General features: G+C 34.6%; 1 protein-coding gene across 2 annotated transcripts in view; it reads left to right on the top strand.

The window, feature by feature from the left end:
• The first annotated feature begins 7,366 nt into the window (after positions 1-7,366).
• Positions 7,367-20,908, top strand: part of LOC112126115 (1-phosphatidylinositol 4,5-bisphosphate phosphodiesterase epsilon-1-like) — a 54,284-nt gene continuing 40,742 nt past the window's right edge. For both annotated transcript variants that reach the window (XM_024228705.1, XM_024228707.1), the window contains exon 1: positions 7,367-7,537. In XM_024228705.1, coding sequence (XP_024084473.1) covers positions 7,502-7,537 — 36 coding nt within the window. In that variant the 5' untranslated portion in view covers positions 7,367-7,501. The remainder of the gene's footprint in view (positions 7,538-20,908) is intronic.

The following is a 20,908-nucleotide window of genomic DNA, read 5'->3' on the forward strand; positions in this document are numbered from 1 at the left end:
AATTTTTTCTGGAATTTATAATATGTCAATTCATCAGAAATAGTATTAAATCAGCATGACTGGCATTATGGTTTATCTCAGAATTCACTAGTTCAATAAATACTTAAAATTACGTAAAACATATTAGTCTTGAACATTGAATTTAGGTTTATCATCCATTATTATATACCCCGAGAGCCAAAATAAGTGGCCAATAATATTAATAGTTTTAAATTTCTCTTAGACAATCCTCCATGGATTATCTTACAACAATATTTGGTTCTTTTAAAGGATTAGAAGTAAATAAAGCATAGATAAAATCTCGCACTTGTGTTTACAATTGGATTTTGTAAATAAATCTTTGAATAATCTCTCTCTCTTCTTTGTTGGTTTTGTGTAAAGCTTCTTTTGAACGTTCCGGTGGTTTGATATTTTCTTTTTATTTGTACGATTTTTAAGTTTCGAATTTGTTTGAGTGATGGTTTTAAGTGATTCATATCCGGTTAGAATCATAGCATTATTGGACGATGGAAGAAGTTGAGCGTATGTGGCCAGGGTGGATTCGAACCCGGGACCTTTACCTTACAGTGAGGAGCGCCGTTTCAACGCCTAAACTGTTGCAGCCTCGACGTCCCTCGACTTCATCAAACAAGTTAAAAATGCTATTGTCAGTTTACGAACCGTAAGGCGACTTTTAGAAGCAGGATTACAAGCAAGAAGGCCTGCCACTGATCAAGAACTTCTGATATGGCACAGAACAACTCGGTTAAGTGTCGCAAGAAATCACATCAATTGGTCTGAGGAAGATTGGACTAAAATTGGATGGGCGAAAGTTTTTATTTTTTGAGGTCTTTTGATGGCGGAGGGAAGGTTTGAAGAAGAATATGAGAGCAGCATATTTCCCGCATATTTTCTTATATAAAACGACATGTAACCTCTAATTGGTGACAGTTTTTGCAAACTTAACAATGCAAGCCCCACACATCTAGGATCGTTGGTGACTTTTTAGAACGGGGATCAATTCAATGTTTGCAATGGTCAGCATGAAGTGCATACTAAAACCCTATCGGGACGAGTTGTACGGGATGATAAAAGATTGCCTAGCGATGCCAGAGAATATGCTTGAATTAAGAATGGCGCTGTTGGAGGGTATGAAAACATTCCACAGAACTACATTCAAAACCACATATAATGCACGTCGAATGCATGCGGTTATCAACGCAAGAGGAGGAAATACTCCGTTGAATATTTTCTTCATTGTTTCCATAGCAACATTTTGGGTAAAATTGTTTTATCTTTTATCAGTTTAACTAATTTATTTATATAGCTATATTATATTTTTCTTAAAAATATCCAGTAAACAAAAAAATAAAATTATTACAATTGCAAGTATTTACTGAAAAAAAACGAGGGTGGCCATTTTGGCCTCCCAGCGTATTTTATTGAGGCAACTTGTTTTGAAAATTATATTTTTCTACCTGTAGAAATTCTCCCTAGCACAGGATATATTCAATTTTTGCATATTACATCATTACGACGTAATCGGTTAATAGGCCGAGCTAAATTCCAGTCAACTAATTATAATTTTCACCGACGATGTAGTCAGATTTTCTGTTTAGGGGAATGCTTGAAATTGCGTCAATGTTCATCCTTTTCTAAACTCACCAAGTAACAAGGCTAATTTTGTTTTTGTTACAATCAGCACTAAAAGTTGCCCGTTATATAAGAAATGTTGGAAATACTAATCAACGCTTTAACACGGTTTTATTTAAAACGGAGAGCCAGATTAAGCCCCGTTTTAAGGATTAAAGATATTTTTGTCATAAATGGATTACTAATGGGTTATAGGATATACGGACTAAAAGTATTGAGACCATGTCATCAATCATGTCGAACTACCTTTGATATACTAACCATGCAAGATACAACGGGAAAAAAGAAAAAAGACTGAAAACAACGCGTATTTCACATTGGCGGGTTATGTTTAAAAATGAAATTAATTCAATTCATTATTCTTTTTTATCGAGGTCTTGGTTGGGATGAAAAAGTTAGGGTAACGAGCGAGATTAGAACCCACGACTTTCGGGTAAATACACCGCTGCTCTAACAACTCGAGCTATCGTCACTTCGATCCAGTGGGACACCAACTCCCCATCTCAACCTACAACCTTTCGAATTTTTTCGCCTTTTTGCCATTTTTCAAATATTGTATAATCAGGATTCGATTCGCAGCGACTTATGAAGTTTCCACGAGGAGCTGTTAGTTGTGTGATTACTTCTTTACTTATTATATTAATACATACATGTTTAGCGGTCATAATTGATAATATTAATTATTTCAATTAATTATTCTTTTTTTATCTAAGGTCTTGCTTGAGATGAAAAACTTAGTGTCTCGAGCGAGATTCGAACCCGAAGACGAAGGCCGCTAAACATGTATGAATTAATAAAATTAATTTTAAAATAATTGTCCAACCTAATAACCAGAAAATAGTAATACTAGTATTGAGAGTATAAGTAGCAAATTATTATTATTTTTACTTTTTTTGAAGACTGACTTGAAAACAACTAAAATGGAATGGAAACGTGTAGATCGCCGAAAAATTACATTAACAAATGACAATCAATAGAGATTTGCCCCTGAGAGCAGGAACACCCGAGCACGCGATCCGTAGAATACATGGTGTATACTTTATGTGCAACGAAAACATTGAAATTTGCATTTTAATTGAATTAATTTTCGTTTCGATGATAATTGTTGAATCATTACTCTTTAAATGAAACGTACATCATTTTGTAATTATTAACAGGAACATATGTGAAATATGATTTTTCTGAAGTGTTGCATTTATGACAATGGCCCAACCACATATCCTCTAAATGTTCTTTTTCCAATTATGACCAAATTATAAAAAAATACTCCTTTTAATTAATATTTATACTTATCAAGGATTCAGTGATTCAAAATTCAAGATGGAAAATCATTCCTTCTGGCCCAAGCTTTTGAAAGCGTCGGACACCGAAGCATCTTCCACAAACTTAAACGTTTCCTACCCACTCCTTATTACCTTATCATGTACTCCTATTTAATTGACCGCTGCTTAGAGCGAGGTGTGGCAACGAGTACTCAAATATTCAACCAACACAACCCGGTGTCACACAAGGGAGCATTTTTGGCCTCACCCTATATACAGTCTATATTCCTGATTTCCTAAACATCCAGATATCATCATTTTTACCTATGCGCATAACGCCGAAATTCTGCCCTCCAACCTGAAATTTATTCAAGCTACCTCCAGCATGCAATAGCACCTCGAGTTTATCAAAGACTGTTGCTAAAAGTGGAGTCTGATGTAGGAAATTTTTGTAAAAATTACGTTGCAAAAACAGCTACCGATTTCCGCTCAAGTCAATTACTTAAGACTATACTGAGCAGGCTAACGTGAAGCCCCCATACAAAACCTAGGGGCATCAACTTTAAAGAAGACTTGGACAACTAGCAAACTCAACCGACTCTATACAAGACATGAATGCGACCACTTTGGACAAACAGGGTGGAACTATTTGGTCTCACTAACCCATATAAAATCCAGTGCATCCATTCTATTCAAAAAACCATTTCTTTGTCAACGAAATGATTCGACCACTCTTCCATAGTTTCACACAAGCTCTCTATGTATCCTAACACTAATACCCAATTTTTACAACAAATATGAGTCATTCCCCCCAAAAAAGAAATAAAAATTAAATTTTAAAATTATTAAAAATTTCATGGAAAAATAGTCAATTGTAAATCAAATACAGTAATTCCTGTCTACACGAAGGCTTTACGTCTAACTGAGATCTCTCGGACGAGAAGAGCCAGACTCTTTTACGATTCAATTCATGAAAGAAAATTCAAAGAATAGTAGGGAAAATTGGCAAATCCTATGTTTTAGCAGTTGATGTTTAGTAAGTTAAATTGTTTTCTTTTGACGATGAGGGAAATAAAACGTATAAAAACTACCATTTTCCCGTAATATTTTTATTCCTTTATTATTATTTAAAATTAATATTTAAAATACTGCTCAAGTTCGTAACTTTCTTTGGAATAGGTGACAGAAAACTCTTGCACGACAATTTTTAAATCTACACTATAGCTAGATTTTTCTCTGGAGAAATTGTTAATCAAGTAATAATAAACTGACAGAGCAAGGTCTATGGTACATGGTATGTGCGAGTAGTTCGATACCACGAAGATTTCCTATCTTTCCTCGGTCCGATGGGAAAAATGTGCCTTTCTGAAACAGAATCTTCCAATACTTTGAAAATTTCTTCCGTCCCGTCCCAATATATAGCATAATACATCTTTCAGAAATTATAACGAAGAAATCTTTCTTAGTGAAAAACGCGCATTACGAATTGGGCTTAAAATTTTGTATTGGCCACAGCCGTCACTGCCCTTCATGCAAATGATTGTGAATCAACCGCAGTCAAACATCAGAATTGCACCTCACATTTCTTCACGAGTGACAACCAACCGTTCGGTGAAATTTCATGTCATACGAACTAGTTCTAAGTTCATAAATCTTACAAACTGATGTTCGCAAGTTTTTATCTTAACAGAGTATCTCTGAGGCCTATGATCTAAAATTTTTCTAATCTTTCACACCTTCTCGCGCGCACGAGTACTTGTGGCTCCGTTTGATTCAAAAGCTTCCTATAGAAACACGCACAATACACAATCGTATCAAAGTCAAAAACCGAACACTCGTATTTTCTGGCTTATTTCAAACTATATGTATTTTTATCGAGATATTTACATTTTAATAAAAAAAATTACGATAGTTTGAAAGAAAATTCACCAAAACTCTGGAAGATCATTTAGTCATAATGTCAAATTTAACAATTTATTACCTAATTTTCCTCTTAATCGTGCATATTACCTCATCTGGCATCGCAGGAGGGCCTAATGTCTCCTAGGCATAGAGTAAATAAGTGATCGGATATCGTCTTGTGAAACAGAATCCCGTTTGGAGTGAGATTGGAGTGGAGATTACTATCAAGGCAGCCGTTAAATGACGGTTTCATAGTGCTGTAAGATCAATAAAATGATCGTCTCTAGCCGTCGTACATCGCGGTCGGCCATCACCTTTTCTTCGATCGAGACTTCCGGTGGTCTTAAACCTCTGTATCTACAGATCATCGTGGATGGTGGAGCGCAGCATACTTAGAACTGGGACTACGTAACGGACGCTATGCTCAGGCGAAATCTTCTCGACTTAAAACCATGCTTTTAATAAACAAATATTTTACTGTAATCAAATTTATTGTTTTATCAAAGAAAACCTGGCTCTGCAAAGGATGATATTGAACTGATTTTTCTTTATTTTTAACCCTCGAGGAATATCGAGTACTCTGGGGTCAGTGTGTGACGTCTGGAGAGTAAAAGTAATTTATTAGCGTGAAAGGAAGGGGTTGCTTATAGCCCCGCCCCGAGGAATATCGAATACTCTGGGGGAGTGAATGTGACCATACATCTATGTTTGTGGTGATGTACATATATGTATTGTATGTTTTGTTATTATTCTGCATTTTTCAACCTGAGATTCAAACGAAAGACTAGCACTCTAGAATATCAACTTAGTATATATTTGAAATCAGAGAGTCAGTAACCAGATCGAGACGCTCAAATGGCTGCAGTTTAAAACAAAATACGCGCGAAAGAAACAAAAAGAAGGAAAACACGCAGAGGGCCTGCGATGACCTCAGCTGTTTGTCGGCCCATAAACTTCACACTTTATTACAAACTTCCCGCTTTATTTTTAACCTAAAGAGTGTAAATGTAAAATGATTAGTAACACTCTTTAAAGGTTAACAAGTTAACACAAGGTAAGCAACAAGTTATTAATGTTGTGTTTATTATGTTTTACGTCAACTATTAATCTTTATACCTAGTTATTATGGAAAATAAAGAAATAAATACAAGTGTACATTTTGTTTTATACGCAGTATGCGTCTACCAGAAACAGATGATTGGGTTGAATGACTTCGTTGCCCCCCAAAAAAAACACTCGGGTATCAGTATTTCATCAGTAATCCCACTTTGAATAGGATTGACTAGACTTTAGCTTTTTTTATTCTTCACGGATAACAACAGTTATTATTATTAAAAATATTTATTAAATCCATTATAATTAATGGTCTATTGACCAAGTTACTTCTTTCAATCACTTAATCTATTAATGTAAAGTTTTGGTTGAAATGAAAAAGTTAGTGTCACGAGCGGGATTCGAACCCACGACCTTCGGCTCATTACGCCGCTGCTCTACCCCACTTGAGCTGTCGTCACTTCGATCTACTCGAACACCAATTCCCCATCTCAACCTACAACCTTTCGAATTTTTCCTCTTTTTTACCATTTTTCAAATGTCGTGTAAGCAGTATTCGATTCTCGGCGACATATGAAGCGGCCACGGAGAGCTGTTATTGAAGATATATTTCGTTTTACTTATTAAATGTATTATATTTAGTGGTCCGATTGACCAAATAACTTCACTCAATTAATTAATCTTTTTATATGTTTTTTTATGTGAGGTGTTGGTTGAAATGAAAAAGTTAGAGTAAGGAGCGGGATTCGAACCCACGACCTTCGGCTAAATACGCCGCTGCTCTAACCACTTGAGCTACGGTGACTTCGATCCACTCGGACACCAACTCCCCATTTCAACCTACAACTTTTTAAGTTTCCCTCTTTTAATTCATTTATTTAATTTTCATTAATTAAAAACTAACAATATTAAGTATGTCTGGTGATTAGTGACCGTTAATCGATATTTATGTAGAAATCGTGAGATGCGGTCTGGTATGATGTAGGTTTGTAAATCCCAGGCCCTGAAGATGATCTCAATAAAGATCGAAACGTTGGCACGATAAAGAAAATGTTTTTCTGAAACCTACATCATACCAGACCGCATCTCACGATTTCTACATAAATATTAAGTATTTCTACCTTCGAATTGACTTTCCATAGCACAATTCTGATTTCAGATTTTTTTTTGGTGGAATGTGAGGTGTGTAGGTTCACAAGTGAAAGGTTCAACTCTGTACACGTGTGTATGTATGAACATCCGTGTGCAGAATTGAGTTTATAAAAATCTGTTATAAGTAATCTGGCTCTTGTTAATTAGAACCAACATAAATTTACAAGTTTAATTCGTACTTTCAGTTATTTCAGATCAATTGGCCTTCTGGCCTCCACTTTTTATTGTACCGTAAACAATTCATTGTCGAACGCGCCGGGGAAAATAACAAACAAAAGCGCGGAGGGGGCCGCGCGAAGAGGTGCGATAAGGTGTAAAAACAAAACAAAAAAGGAAAAGTGTAAACAAACTGCCGCACGCATTGGTGGGGTTGTGGAAAGGGGAATACGGCAGAGGGGAGCGAGATTTCACAGAACCATTAGTGTTGGTGCATTGAGAGTGTTGCAGAGAGGTGCTTGCTCGGTTTTTGGACATGTGTCGCGTGGTTCGGAGGTGCTTAAATGGCCTTCAATTGCTTTTGGATATCCCTTGTGGAGGTATTTGAAATTCTTAGCCTTGTTGAACACTTATTCGATACAATTTTTATACCAAATATTTGCTTAAGAGTTAAATTCAACAGACAATAGTACAAAAACATGGATAACACCTAAGCACAAATATTGTCGTGTTTAAAAAAAGGTTTTATTGCTAACAATACAAAAGAACTCAACAAAATCATGAAAATAAAACTATTAAAAATATATATTCTGTGAATATTCCCTCACTGTTTTATTTAATAACAGACATTTCTTGTACTAATAGATTCATACACTTATAATGTAATATTATTTATTTAATGGCATTTCCAACTATTCATAAAAGAGGATATTTCTCAATTTAAAATTATATTTGATGCTCTCAGATTACTATTCAATTACTTACTTGAAATGGGTAAAACTGGATATATATGTAATATAATTANATAAAAGAGAAACTATTCAATGATAAATTATCACTCATATTATACTAAATTCTCTATTTCCCTAATTTACAGGATAATTAATATATAGACACGTTGATCTTATTTATTTATAACAAACGATGGATATCTAATTAAATAAATACAACAATTTATCATTGCTGTTGCTAATTATCTACCTACAAAATAATATTAACACCAATTAACTGCAATTTTTTCTCAATATTTAATGATCTACCGATTTTTTTTTACCTAATTGATTTACATATCCTAATGAATTACTATAGTATACCAGCGGTGCTAATAACAAAAAAAGTTCATAAATATGTGAGGAATTTAAATTGAAAAACAGAAATAATAATAACAATCGGGATGGTTAAGGAGTTCAGCTCGCATTTGCCACGCTCACGGTTCTGGGTTCTAATCCTGGGGTAGCCGGTGATTTTTTATACGGGAATAACATTAAAAATTATTGTCAAGTAGTTTGATCTGTCGACAGGAATTACATTGTTTTACTAAACTTTTGTATCCCAAATAACGAAAGTTTTAGTATAAACAAAAGACTAAATGACTAAAGGATAATAAGACTTAAAAAATAAGGAGTAAAATATCCAAAATCATGATGAGACAAATTCACTTTTCAGTTATACTTGATGTAACAATAATTAGTGTATTTTTCCTAATAACAAATTGTTAATCAGGAACAATTAACTAAAAACAATAAGAAATAAAATGTATAACTTATAACAATAAATAATTTAATTTGATTTAATGCAATTGCTTTGCATTCCAGTGATGATTTTTCCTACAATTTTACAACTTAAATACGTATAGTACCCTTTGTTAAACAATACATCAAGTCCATGTTATCAGTTCAACTTTTACATGTACGAACTTTTCACCGGCTTCTTTACTTTTACAATAAATCGTACATAAGTCATAAAGCGTGAAGTGTATAACATTTTTTATAACTTATTAAGTAGTTCATTAAATCAGCTCCACCCTTTTTGGAAGTGCTTATCAATGATTTTTGGAGGTTTAAATTTTGATTGAATTACATTTTCTTGACGATGCTTATTAAGTAATAATCAACTACAAATTTGTACATATAAATCGTATAAAACAAGTTATACTATTTTAAAATATGTGTTTATAAAAAACTGTGATAATGTAGCCTACGTAATGAGGAAAACGAACATGTAGTTGTTGCAGTAAAAATAGTCATACGATGTTTACGTTAAGAACTGTGGATGAATTTATTTTCTGATATCATAATATTTTCAGCGCATCTGTACGAACAGTCAAAATACAATCCACAGATCGAAAACATAACAAGAAATAAAGTAAAATCAAAGGTTTTTTGACATTCTAACAACAAAGAGGGAGGTTAATTGCTTCTCACGGTGCGGCGAGGATATCGTTAACAGATACTTTCTAATGCAAGACTTCATGAGAGAACACTCGAGAAACTTTATAATTAACAGTTTGCAGAAAAATTTGCAGAGTGGGCATTTTCGTAACGTAATGATAGCTGGGTATGTTACTTGGTTTTACAGATACGGAAGGTCAAGCTTCAACGAAAATCACGAACGCTTCGTTACTTAATTTTTTGTTTCTCAAAACGAAGTTAGCAGATTTTAAATGGAGGCCCACCAAACCTTTCTATTATGTACTCTTGATTGTTATAAATTAACATAAGAACAACCAAATCATACGGTTTTTTTACGCTGACTAGAATCTTGAAAATAGAACTTCTCCATGTGAGATATTAAAACATTTTTGGAGGAAAGAAATTATAAGTAATGTAACTTCATAATTTATCTACAGGTATAAAACCTGTACAGAGAGTTCACTTTCAATTTTTGAATTATTGAACTATTATTAGCAATTATACACATTAAAATAAAAGTAAGTTAAAAGAAGACTTGGAAAAATTGCCATTATCCTTTTACTTTGTATTGCTTAACTAAAACAGTTCAATTAAAATATTTTGATAAATTGTTTAATCGTCAAACAGTAATTTACATTAAAATTATGGTCGTTCTATTTGCAGTTTGAGTTTGACTGTGTGAATATACAATTGTTTCTAGTGTTTATTGTCATAACGTTTTCAAGTTTTTATTTTATTATTGCCCATTTTTGTTATAACTGTTTACAGTTTACTACTTTTCGTATTATTCGTGCAAACGAAGTTTTATCTCATCAGTAACTCAAATAAATTTAAAAGAATTTCATGTTTAAAAATCAGTTTTGACTAATAAAAGAATCATCCGGCCTGTTGTAAATATGTAAATAATTAATCAAAGCAAATAAATTAGTGTGACCCGTAAAGGTTTGTAAAATGAATCAACGAACACAGTTTATATTTTTAACGTACTTTCTTATTTCTCCCTTTAACTGATTTAAAAATATAATCGACTTGACAATAATAAAAACGCATTACACGGAATTCGTTAACAAGGTGGAAATTGTTATGAATGTTCTGTATAGGATTGTCGAGAGTAATAAAATTGTTATCGTTTGTTTTGATTGCACTTGTAATCCCCCCGTTAGGCCCCTTTACTCTGCACTTAATAACTTTTTCGAAGGCAAAATAAACTTCATTGAAGCTTAGCGAAAGACGATTATTAAATAGATTTTGAAATGTTACCACTGCTAATTCAACAATGAAATTACTTTACTTAATCGTATATAAAAGCAATATAAGTCATTGATCACAGAAGACTTTAAAAAATCGTATTTAAACCAATTTGTTATATTTTTGAATACATAATGGTATTTCTTTTTTCCCCTAAGACTTATAAACTCGTTCCGGGTTGAAAGCAGCTGCTCCTAATGTGATAGTAGAGAAGGATATATTGATTGAGCTTCTTCTAGAGAAGAGAAATTCTCTCTCGAACCACAAAACTTTAAGAATTCGAAGTGAATAAATTCTAGCATAATATTCTTACCTAAGTAGCCGTAATACTGATAAGTTCTTTGTTATAGCTAAGTTGTTTCAGGTTTCATGTTTTTTCGTAATAATGCCTTGGCTGTCTTTGATTTCGACTGATAATTTTTGAATGTCAATTCTTTTTTAACGAAAAACACGGAAATGAATAAGTACGAAGTATTCAGTGGAAATGTAGTGCAATATAAATTTATTACAAGTAGTCGTGATACATTTTGATCTGGTAGTTGTCTCCAGCGATTTGTCTTGGTTATTTCCTGGTAAATGACTCCATACCGTAGCAACACGATAAAGAGTCAATTTCATCTAAAGAACAATTAAAAGTGGTGGCAAACGTTTTAAAAATGAAAAGTCGAAAGGTTTTTTTTTACGTGTGCTATTTCGGAACTAATAGTGGCCTAGTTAACCCGTGTTCACGTATTGAATAAAGGAAACTCTTTCAAAGTAGGACTTTAGTTTACTTACGACGTGTTAATAAATTATAAAAGAAGTGTTCACAATAAAACAGAAAGGAGGAAATAACTTGAATTTCGTCAGACAGTTTTGAATAACCCACATTTGAACAGATAATATAACAACACGTTTTACTTATCTCTGAGAATAAAGGGAAATCAGTCATTTCGTTATTATTGACAAAAAAACGACAGAACTATTCGAAATGTTTTATTTAATCCACTAATGAGCAGGTACAAGCAAAATAAATATACTGTTCTATACAACGGACCACGTTAGTCGCCATACTTTATATTTGCATCCCTTTCCATTCTTATGAATTTAAGTACTATATAAAAAATTTATGCCAAGACATGACCTAATTATCTCCACTATACTTCGAAACCTTCTCTACAAGGCCAAAGTATTTTAATCGCAATCTTGTTTTATGGAAGTATTCCTTAGACATTCTCATTACTAGAGTTCACAAACTTCCCAACCACAGATCCTCTTACAGACGCAAAATCCTTATTTCTGTTATGTCCAAAACCCTTGAAAAGCCCCTTTTAAAACGTCCAATACTGTAGATACATATAAAATCATTCCTTTTCATCGATTCGGCTTCCCTCCCCATTATTCCCCGATCCAGAGTTTCTCTGCTCTAGAGAATAAAGGGTAATTATTATTAATGTTATATTATTGTTTGGTTGCGTCTCTAGATGGTCAGGGTTGTTGTTGTGTTGGGACTCGCACCCAAACATTCTTAAGTAAGTTAAACGCTTCCTACCCATCCATCAAGGTAAGGCTCTCATCCTGAAATCCTATTTAACTGACCGAGGTGCGGCACGGAATATTCAGATGCATGCCGTCTTCCCACAAGGGAGCATTCTCCTACCTTGCAGTATATCATTTATATTGCTGACTCTTCTATACAGCCCAATATCATCATTACCACCTCGCCTAAAACCTATATTCTAAAATTCTGCCTTCTAACTAGAATTTTATCCTAGCAACCTCAAAGAACTCCTTGAGCTAAGCAAAACGGCTGGTGCAAAAAGTAGATGACAAGACTGAATAAGGAAAAATGTTCCAGTGTGCATTTACATTGGAAAAATCAGTATTGCCCTCCACTGTACACCTACAAACTTTCCACCCCTCGGGTGCAAGGCCAGAAGTTCCGGCCACAAAATAATGGTGTATCCTTGAGAACCTAACGGACACTCTGAAGCGCAAGCTGGCTCGTGTTTCCTGGGGCGCAAGGTCGCCTTAAGCAGGCGCTGCTTGCATTTGGACGGCAGGACCAAGGAAGCGAGGATGCTAAGACTACGCCTACCTAGTCCCTCGAGATGCATTAAAGGATTTGCTGGCTTGAGGGCTGGCCGCGAACGGCGGGTGCTGCATCAGAGTCACACGCGGGTTATCGTGCCAGATCCTGTCTATATATATTTATACATACGGACGGGGGAGGGTGCATAACCATCCGAACAGCGGGGCAGCGTATTTTCGTTACAAGTTCAAGCCCAGCNATATATATATTTACGGACGGGGGAGAGTGCATAACCATCTGAACTGCTGGGAAGCGTATTTTCGTTCCAGGTTCATGCCCAGCTGCATGGGTAAAGAATCGCAGTGGCAGAGTGGTGAGACCCCTGGCGGGTACCTAGAGAAGAGGCTGTGTGTCATTCGTGGCCGTGGACCGTAGTACTTGTGTATGACCTTCCGACCTCGAGGTATAGGATGGATGGGATTGCTTAGAGCGTATAGCCAACGAGGAGCTATAACTACGCTGCCGGCGTCCCTTGAATGCGTGAGGAATGTTGGACGGGAGCAGATGCTTGTCGGTAGTCGGTGGTCGTCTGCCTTTACCGTCTACGGGTTGGTTAGAGTTTCCACTAAAATTGAAACCGCGGCCGGAGCGCATGCGGAGGTTTCGACGCTAGAGGAGACCCAGGGAAATAGAGATGTCATCTCTATCTAGGGAGTGCGTGGAAGGCTTGGACGATACATTTCGAACACTTTTTGGAGTATCCCTTTACGCGAGGCACTGGTTAAGTGCACATCGTTATCCCGCCCCCTCGGAAGGCAAGCGGGAGAAGTCGATCCGTCGGCAGCATACGGCGGGATGATGTAGGCTTCTCCACCTAACCTCACGGAAGAAGCAGATTTTCCATGCGCGGAGGTCGCTCTAACTTGAGAATCTAAACGTGTGATAAGGCCTGACGGCTAGGTGCGCACGCTAAAGAACCTCAATGTTAATATAAGACCCTAGTGTGAACGTATGTACACCTACAACAAAAAACTATTGACTTCTAATCAAGTCAGATACTTAGGACAACAAACTGACGTGGAACTAATTATCAGAAGACAACTACGAAGACTTTTAGGATCGAAATCTGTTTTTACCTTTCAAACTTAACTTATTCTATGGATGACATTAATGAAACTCTGTTCATACACCATCTACAGCCGTATCCAATTTTTCAAATCAAGAGTCCTCAGACAAATTTACTCGACACTAACTTCACTCTCCACAACGATCTAAGAATTCCTTTTGTTAAAGAACAGATTCAATCTCGTTTCACTCCAAGCTTCAGATCCATGATTATTTGGAGATCGTGAGATACGGTCTGGTGTGACGTACATTTAGAAAAACATTTTCTTTATCGTGCCAAGGTCACTAAATACCACACACTTAAGATCTATCCTAACCCTAGTGCACAAGCCCATAAACGTTCCAATCCGGAGAACCAACAACGTCGCCTTAAACGACCATGACCTCGAGATTTCATCGCTCCTTAACCCCCATATTGAGTACCATTGTTGGCAGTTTTCTTTAACTGTACGCTATGACTGTGAGAAAAAACCCATATATGCACCTATTTTTAATAAGTGTACTTATGCGAACAGGATACAAATAAATTATTTATTAAAAAACCTTTTCACGCGTTTTATAATAATTTTTGAATTCGGATGCTTTCTTGTGCAAGAACTTTTGTAACATTTTCTTACAAACGTTCTGTTTGGAGACTTTTGTTTTTCTTAAAAACAATAGCTTTCTAAATTCGACTATTGTCACAACTTGTTAATACAATGGTGTTTATAATTACAGCATTGACTCATACCTCGAATTATCTCTGTCGTTCCAGGTTTGAATTTTCTTCTTAAAAATCACGTTTGATAAATCAAACCCGCTGATATATATTTTTTAATGAATCATATTTTAACTAGGATTTAATTTAAAAAGTGAGCTCGTCGTGTGATTATCCGCTGTTCTCCGAGTGTCGGACATTTGGTCATTGTTGTTAATCTAATCTCCGCCTACGTTCCCTGGTTTGTTTGTTTTTCAAACTGTTTCGCCTTCGTGCCGACATCATTGTAACTGATATTTCTGTATTGCTATCTTTTGTAATTTTATGTCGGAATTGACGAAAAATGTTGGTATTGATTCTAAAACGTCAATTTTTTACGACAAAATTTAGACCAATCTTGTTTTTGACTCGCCAAATGACTATATTTTTAACAAAAATTAAATAGCTACTAATATAAGGGTTAATTTTCTTTTGTATCCAAGCTCCATGTTTCATTTTTTTGCCTATATATGACTTTTTTTAAATAAAATCAGAACAGGCCCGTTCCTTTTGTTGATAACAATGATAAGCGTGAGAAAGGCCCATTACATTATTTGGTCATTGAGGGTGGCAATTAGCCTAGGAATACATTTTAAAACACAGATTCTATCATTAAAGGAGGGTTTGGGCAATTTACTTTGCAGTTCAATTACTCCTTCCTTCCTGATGTCAATTACACATAAACAAATTTGCATAATAGTTTAATTGCATGCTGAATATCAGTTTGTCGCAGCATGTTCCAACGGAAATTTAATTGGAGTATAAAATGAATAAATTATATTTGGCATATTACTGTAAATTTTAGTCATTAGAACATCGGATTAAACAAATTTTATTTATATAAACTTTGCATTAAAATGAATCTATTTTTTTTAATTCAACATTTTTTTAGTAATTGTTCTACAACTATTTTTGTTATCTGTAAAATTTTTGTCGATTAAATACATTCGAATACCTACAAAAAACAAGGTACAAAAGTCATAACATATACTATAATAAATAAAGTCGTTGTGAAATAATGTTGTAAATCGACTAAAATTATGTATAAAAAACCATTATATATTGTTGTTGTTTTTCTCAGGGGGGATGATGGTCAAATAAAGACGACAACCAACTTTTACTCCGCTCCAAACAATATCCAATGCACAATTACTATTGTGGAACCGTTATGATTATGACCATGACTACTTAGACTGGTGTCCTCGAGGCCTTTTCGTGCACTTCTCTTGATGTGAGAATTGCCTTACCGAAGTAGATGACAGCCGGATGTGCCGATTTATCTGGTTTCTCATGACAGAATCGACATGTTTCTGTCCCTGCTTTTCAGCCTCTAGATGGTAGTTAAGAGAGCAGTGGTAGCAGCAATACATAAGTCTATAATTTTCATCAAAAATTGTCTGCTGCGAGGGAATTCCTTCCTTTCCTTGTTGAGAGATTTGTGAATTTCTCGGTCTGACTAGTTGCATTTAGTGTACTGTGGGTGAGAGCCTTTTGTGCCGGTTGGTCAGCCTGATGTTTCCTTCTAAACCTTCTGGTCTCGGAACTCACCTCAAGGTATCCTCTTTGTGTTAGCGGCCATTAGACAATTTAGGCTTTCCCAGACTAATTTGGAGCTTCAAGCACACTCATATAGTGCCTTTATAGCTGCCTGACTGATCCATAATTATGTAAATCCGTGCCCATTACATTTCCCTCTTTATCACCTCCTGTCGCAGAGTTGGATTGCATGGACCTCAGCTTACAATTTAAGGAACAAGTCGAAAGGAATTTGCTTGAGTGTACGAGTCATCGTTGCCATATTAGAGCCACTTCTGAGGGTTGAGTTTACCTTTCTTCTGAAGATATTTGTTATCTTCCATTACATCAAAACTATTTTACCAGCACTGTTTTTGTTTTAAGAAATTTGTATTTTCTAAACAATTTACAAATAAATTAATAAATCTAAAATATAAAATCTGCAAATCAATACACTTTCGAAAATATAAAAATTTAAATAAATGGACCACGAAAGAGCGGTCGCATCTACGGCGCCTGTAAGTTTGCTATCTCTCATTGATAAAATATCTTTGAAAATTAATTATCGGTACCTAAATTGATTTCATACATCATTGAAATCTGAGTTGGGATGTAAACGAAATATGTCGGCACCAGCTTAGACGCAAACTGTCTGCATATTAATGTCCTTGGCCATTGAAACATTGAGATTTAGCTTGAATCTTTTAGAGCTTACATAAGAAATTAATTGAGTTCAAAAATTTGACAAAAATAAATTAATTTCATCTATTCGAACATATTTTTTGTACTATATCCATTTTCTTTATCTTTACGACTTGGATAGTTTAATTCACAGACCTTGTACATAAAACGGCCAATTCAAGTAGATTATGCTTCTTAACCTCCGTACTACCGCAATTTGAAGTTTTATCTTTCTAGATACAGTTATCGAGAGGTTTTTCACAAGGATTCATATAACCATCTTTTGAATTTTTAAAATTGCAACTCTAAATTGAAGGTAATTAATTAAAAAGCTACAATGTAGTAATGTAAATATAGATAATGTAATTATAATATGAATAATGTAGTGAAATCGTTAAACCTTTTTTAAAATTATGTTAACGTTACTATTAGAATTATAGAATCTTCTATAAAATAATTGCTAGTTACAATGTACCTATGTAGCCATATAAAGAAAATAAAAAGATCAATTAATCATTTTATGTAAGGTTTTGGTTGACATGAAAAAGCCAGTACAACGAGCGGGATTCGAACCCATGACCTTGGGCTAGATTCGCCGCTGCTCTAAACATTTGAACTATCGTGACTTCGATTCACTGGGACACCAACTCCCCATCTACAACCTTTCGAATTTTCCCTCCTTTTTGCCATTTTTTCAAATGTCAAATCAGGATTCGATTCTAGACCACGATGCGATAGACCACTAAATATAATGGACTTAATAAAAATAATGAAATTATTAATAAAAAATGTTGAGAATAAAAATTCCCTCTAACTCTCCATCTCTCTCTCTCTCTCTCTCTCTCTCTCTCTCTCTCTCTCTCTCTCTCTCTCTCAATTTAAATCTCTTTCTTTCTCTTGCTCACACACCCACACACACTACACTTTCTTAAAAAGGAATCGTTAAAAAGTTCAGTACTGACTGAGACGGGTGAATTAGTTAAATAAATTCAGAAAAAATAATAATTTTTAATAGTTCCTGTTTTACTGTGAAATCATCGGACGATTATTGACGCCCATCCATTTTAAGTATAGAAATTCCATTATTATCTGGTTTGAAAGTTTATGGTCCGAGAGGAGACAATAATACGTTTTAATCACGAGATAAAACCATTTTTCCTGTACTGTTAGAGCTTGTTCACTAGAAATATGATCTATCTCGTTACCCAGTGATAATAACGCTGCCACGTTAGTGACTCACGTTTCAAATTTTCAAAACCCGGATCCCTTTGTTCGAGGCGTCAATAAAATCAATCGGCTCCAGCCTTGTATTACCTGACTTAATCACCACGGCTCATTCTTTGAGGCACAATGCCTTTTTGAAATCGCTACTTCAACGCCCAAAATTGGCGTACGATTAATCTTAAACCAAAAGATGTAATTGTGCGTTATACGGATATTTTTGGAAGTAGACTATTCCCAATGAATTCATTCCCGTTGATCTAAACTTTTATTGTTATGTTAAACAGCAAGATCGTCGATAACAAATTTAAAAAAAAATGTAATCCGTTATATTTAGTGGTCTATTGACTAAATTGCTTCTTTCAATTAATTAATTAAAAATTTTATGTAAGGTTTTGCTTGAAATGAAAAATCTAGTGCCACGAACGGGATTCGAACCCACGACGTTCGGCTAAATACGCCGCTGCTCTACCACTTGAGCTTCGATCCACTCGGACACCGACTCTCCATCTCATCCAATCATTTCACAATCAAGCACTAATAAAATCGTCAATGGCAGAAAAACCTAGTGACGTCTATAGCATGCATATATTGCTGGGTTTCAATATAACCACTACCAAGCTATCGTATTCGGCGAAAATAAATAACAGTGGCATTAAAATACGCGTAATTAGACCTTTCGAATTATCCCTCCTTTTTGCCATTTTTCAAATGCCGTATAAACAGGGTTCGATTCTCGATATATGAACTGGCCACGGGGAGCTGTTAGTGATATTATACTTCGTTTTACTTATTAAATTCATTATATTTAGTAGTCGGAGTGGATCAAAGTCATACCGCGTGTTTAGTTATATTTTTGAATGTAGAGTGTTGGTTCCAAGGGGATCTATTGAGGAAATAAAGTCCAAATTAGCGGAGACATTGGTTGCTCAGAGAGGAACAGAGTTGTAGATTGAAGGAAATATGATTCCTTGTTTGGTCAGATTAGGTTTCTTTGAATCTGATCCTGCATTTCTTTAAACATTCTTCTAAACTGAAAAGATTGCCCTAGAGGTTTCTGAAAGCCACTAGGTAGTAAATCAAGGTTTGCTGCGGCGGTATCACCTTCATATTTGAGGAGTAGTATATCGTTAATGATAGAAATGTCTGCTACTATATACTGGATAGAGAATAGGACAAAGTATGTTGCCTTGCGAAACTCCCACTTTGTTATAGTGGATAGGTTAGAAGAACGTTTCCTACTTGAAAGTATGGGCCGGAATAATAGGATTTCATGATGAGGTAAGATTAGGTTTTTTTACATAATGAGACGATTATTTTTTATGAAATGATTATTATTATGATGTTCTTTCTGACTTTTAGGTATTACACTTGCAACTTTTTCCTCTGAATTCGTTCAGTATGAATGAACAGTTCAAGAGATTTGATTAATTATGCTTATTATTATGCTTATTACTTTGTGTTTTACGTTCTGTAATGCCGAACGATTAATTGAAAATGCAAAAAATTTTAAATCGCGGATTATAACATGTTCGAATTATCCAAAAACTCTTGTGGAACCAATTGAGATCTATTTCCATCTTGTTTTTTCATTTTTATTTAACTTGTCTCGACATAAATCGCGGCAGCCTTGTTGCCTTAAGGTTTAGGATTTATTTTTACTGATGACCGGATTGTATCAGGAATGCGGGTAATTTGTCAACAGAGACTTAGAAGCCGTGGGGGACGATATGTCAGGAGGAGCCCTACATTTTTTATGTCCCCTTGCAATTGCACCGCCCAAGGGTTGGGGGAACGGAAAAAAGATCCCACTCTACCACTGGTTTGTTCTTCTACACTATGTCATCGATCTTACCAACTATTTGATTATTTTAAAAACATATTATTAGAAATATCAGAGTCTGTTTATGTTATTTTACTTGACTACAATCATTTCCACCGTATTACTCTTGACAAATTGCTGATAAAAAAAGTTGTAGATCTGGCTCATCAAATTTATTATTTAACTAATAAACTAGAATATTTACTATAAAGAATTCAGAGGCTTGCCATTGCTCTAAACTTAACCTAACCAATCTCTAGCGTCAAATTTTAACTTTGCCACAAAATTTACTGTATTTCTTGCATAAAAAAATTATAGAAACTATTATTTATACAAAATAGCATTGAAAATATTAACCCAAATTTAATTTAAATTTCATAGGTGTGTGGAAAACTGGAAAAGGTTCAAGCTTAAGATTTTTTTATGCTTTAGTGGTCAATTGACCAAGTTTCTTCTTTTAACTAATTATTCTTTTTATGTAATTTCTAATCCCGCTCGAAGACCTTAAGATAATTAATAACTTACAAGTTGGAATAGCTAACTAAAATATTATTAAAAAGCTCTTTGTGCAATTAATGACTCAAACAAATCCTGAAAGTTATTTTCAAATGTTAGCCCGTTAATTTCAATTTACAGACCTATTAAACTTACTATAAAGTATATACGTACATAATTAGAGACTTTATTATACGATTTTTCCATAGAGAGTTTATTTGTATATTTTTCTGTTCCCATAATAATTACACATTTTATTATAGGGTAACACCAATGCTTATATATTTGTCTGTACGTATAGAATAGAAATAGAAATAATTTTGCTATGCTATTTTAAAATAAATAACCTTGGGGGAAATTCCTGGAAGTCGTGGTTAAGTTAACTTATAAATCGTAAATATCAAGCTCTCAAGAAATATTACATTACTGTAAAGCGTGAAATGTTCAAAATTGTAACTTGGATTGTTTTAAAAGCTATTTATTTAATAATTTTTCAAGACTAGTAAACCGTAATAATTTCTATTTATTCATGTCATTCATGACTATTATTTTCCCTACTTACCGTACCGTACTAGTCAGAAATCAATTGAAAATAAATAAACGTGCAGGGTGAAAAGTGGTTTCCTGAGATGTAATTGTCATAGGGGGTTCACTTTTAAAATTTACAAGTTGTGTCCGTTCTCACATTTGCTGAAATTTGTCACA

Source organism: Cimex lectularius, unplaced genomic scaffold (assembly GCF_000648675.2).
Source record: "Cimex lectularius strain Harlan isolate CLEC.00 unplaced genomic scaffold, Clec_2.1 scaffold246, whole genome shotgun sequence".
Taxonomy (NCBI): Eukaryota; Metazoa; Arthropoda; class Insecta; order Hemiptera; family Cimicidae; genus Cimex; species Cimex lectularius.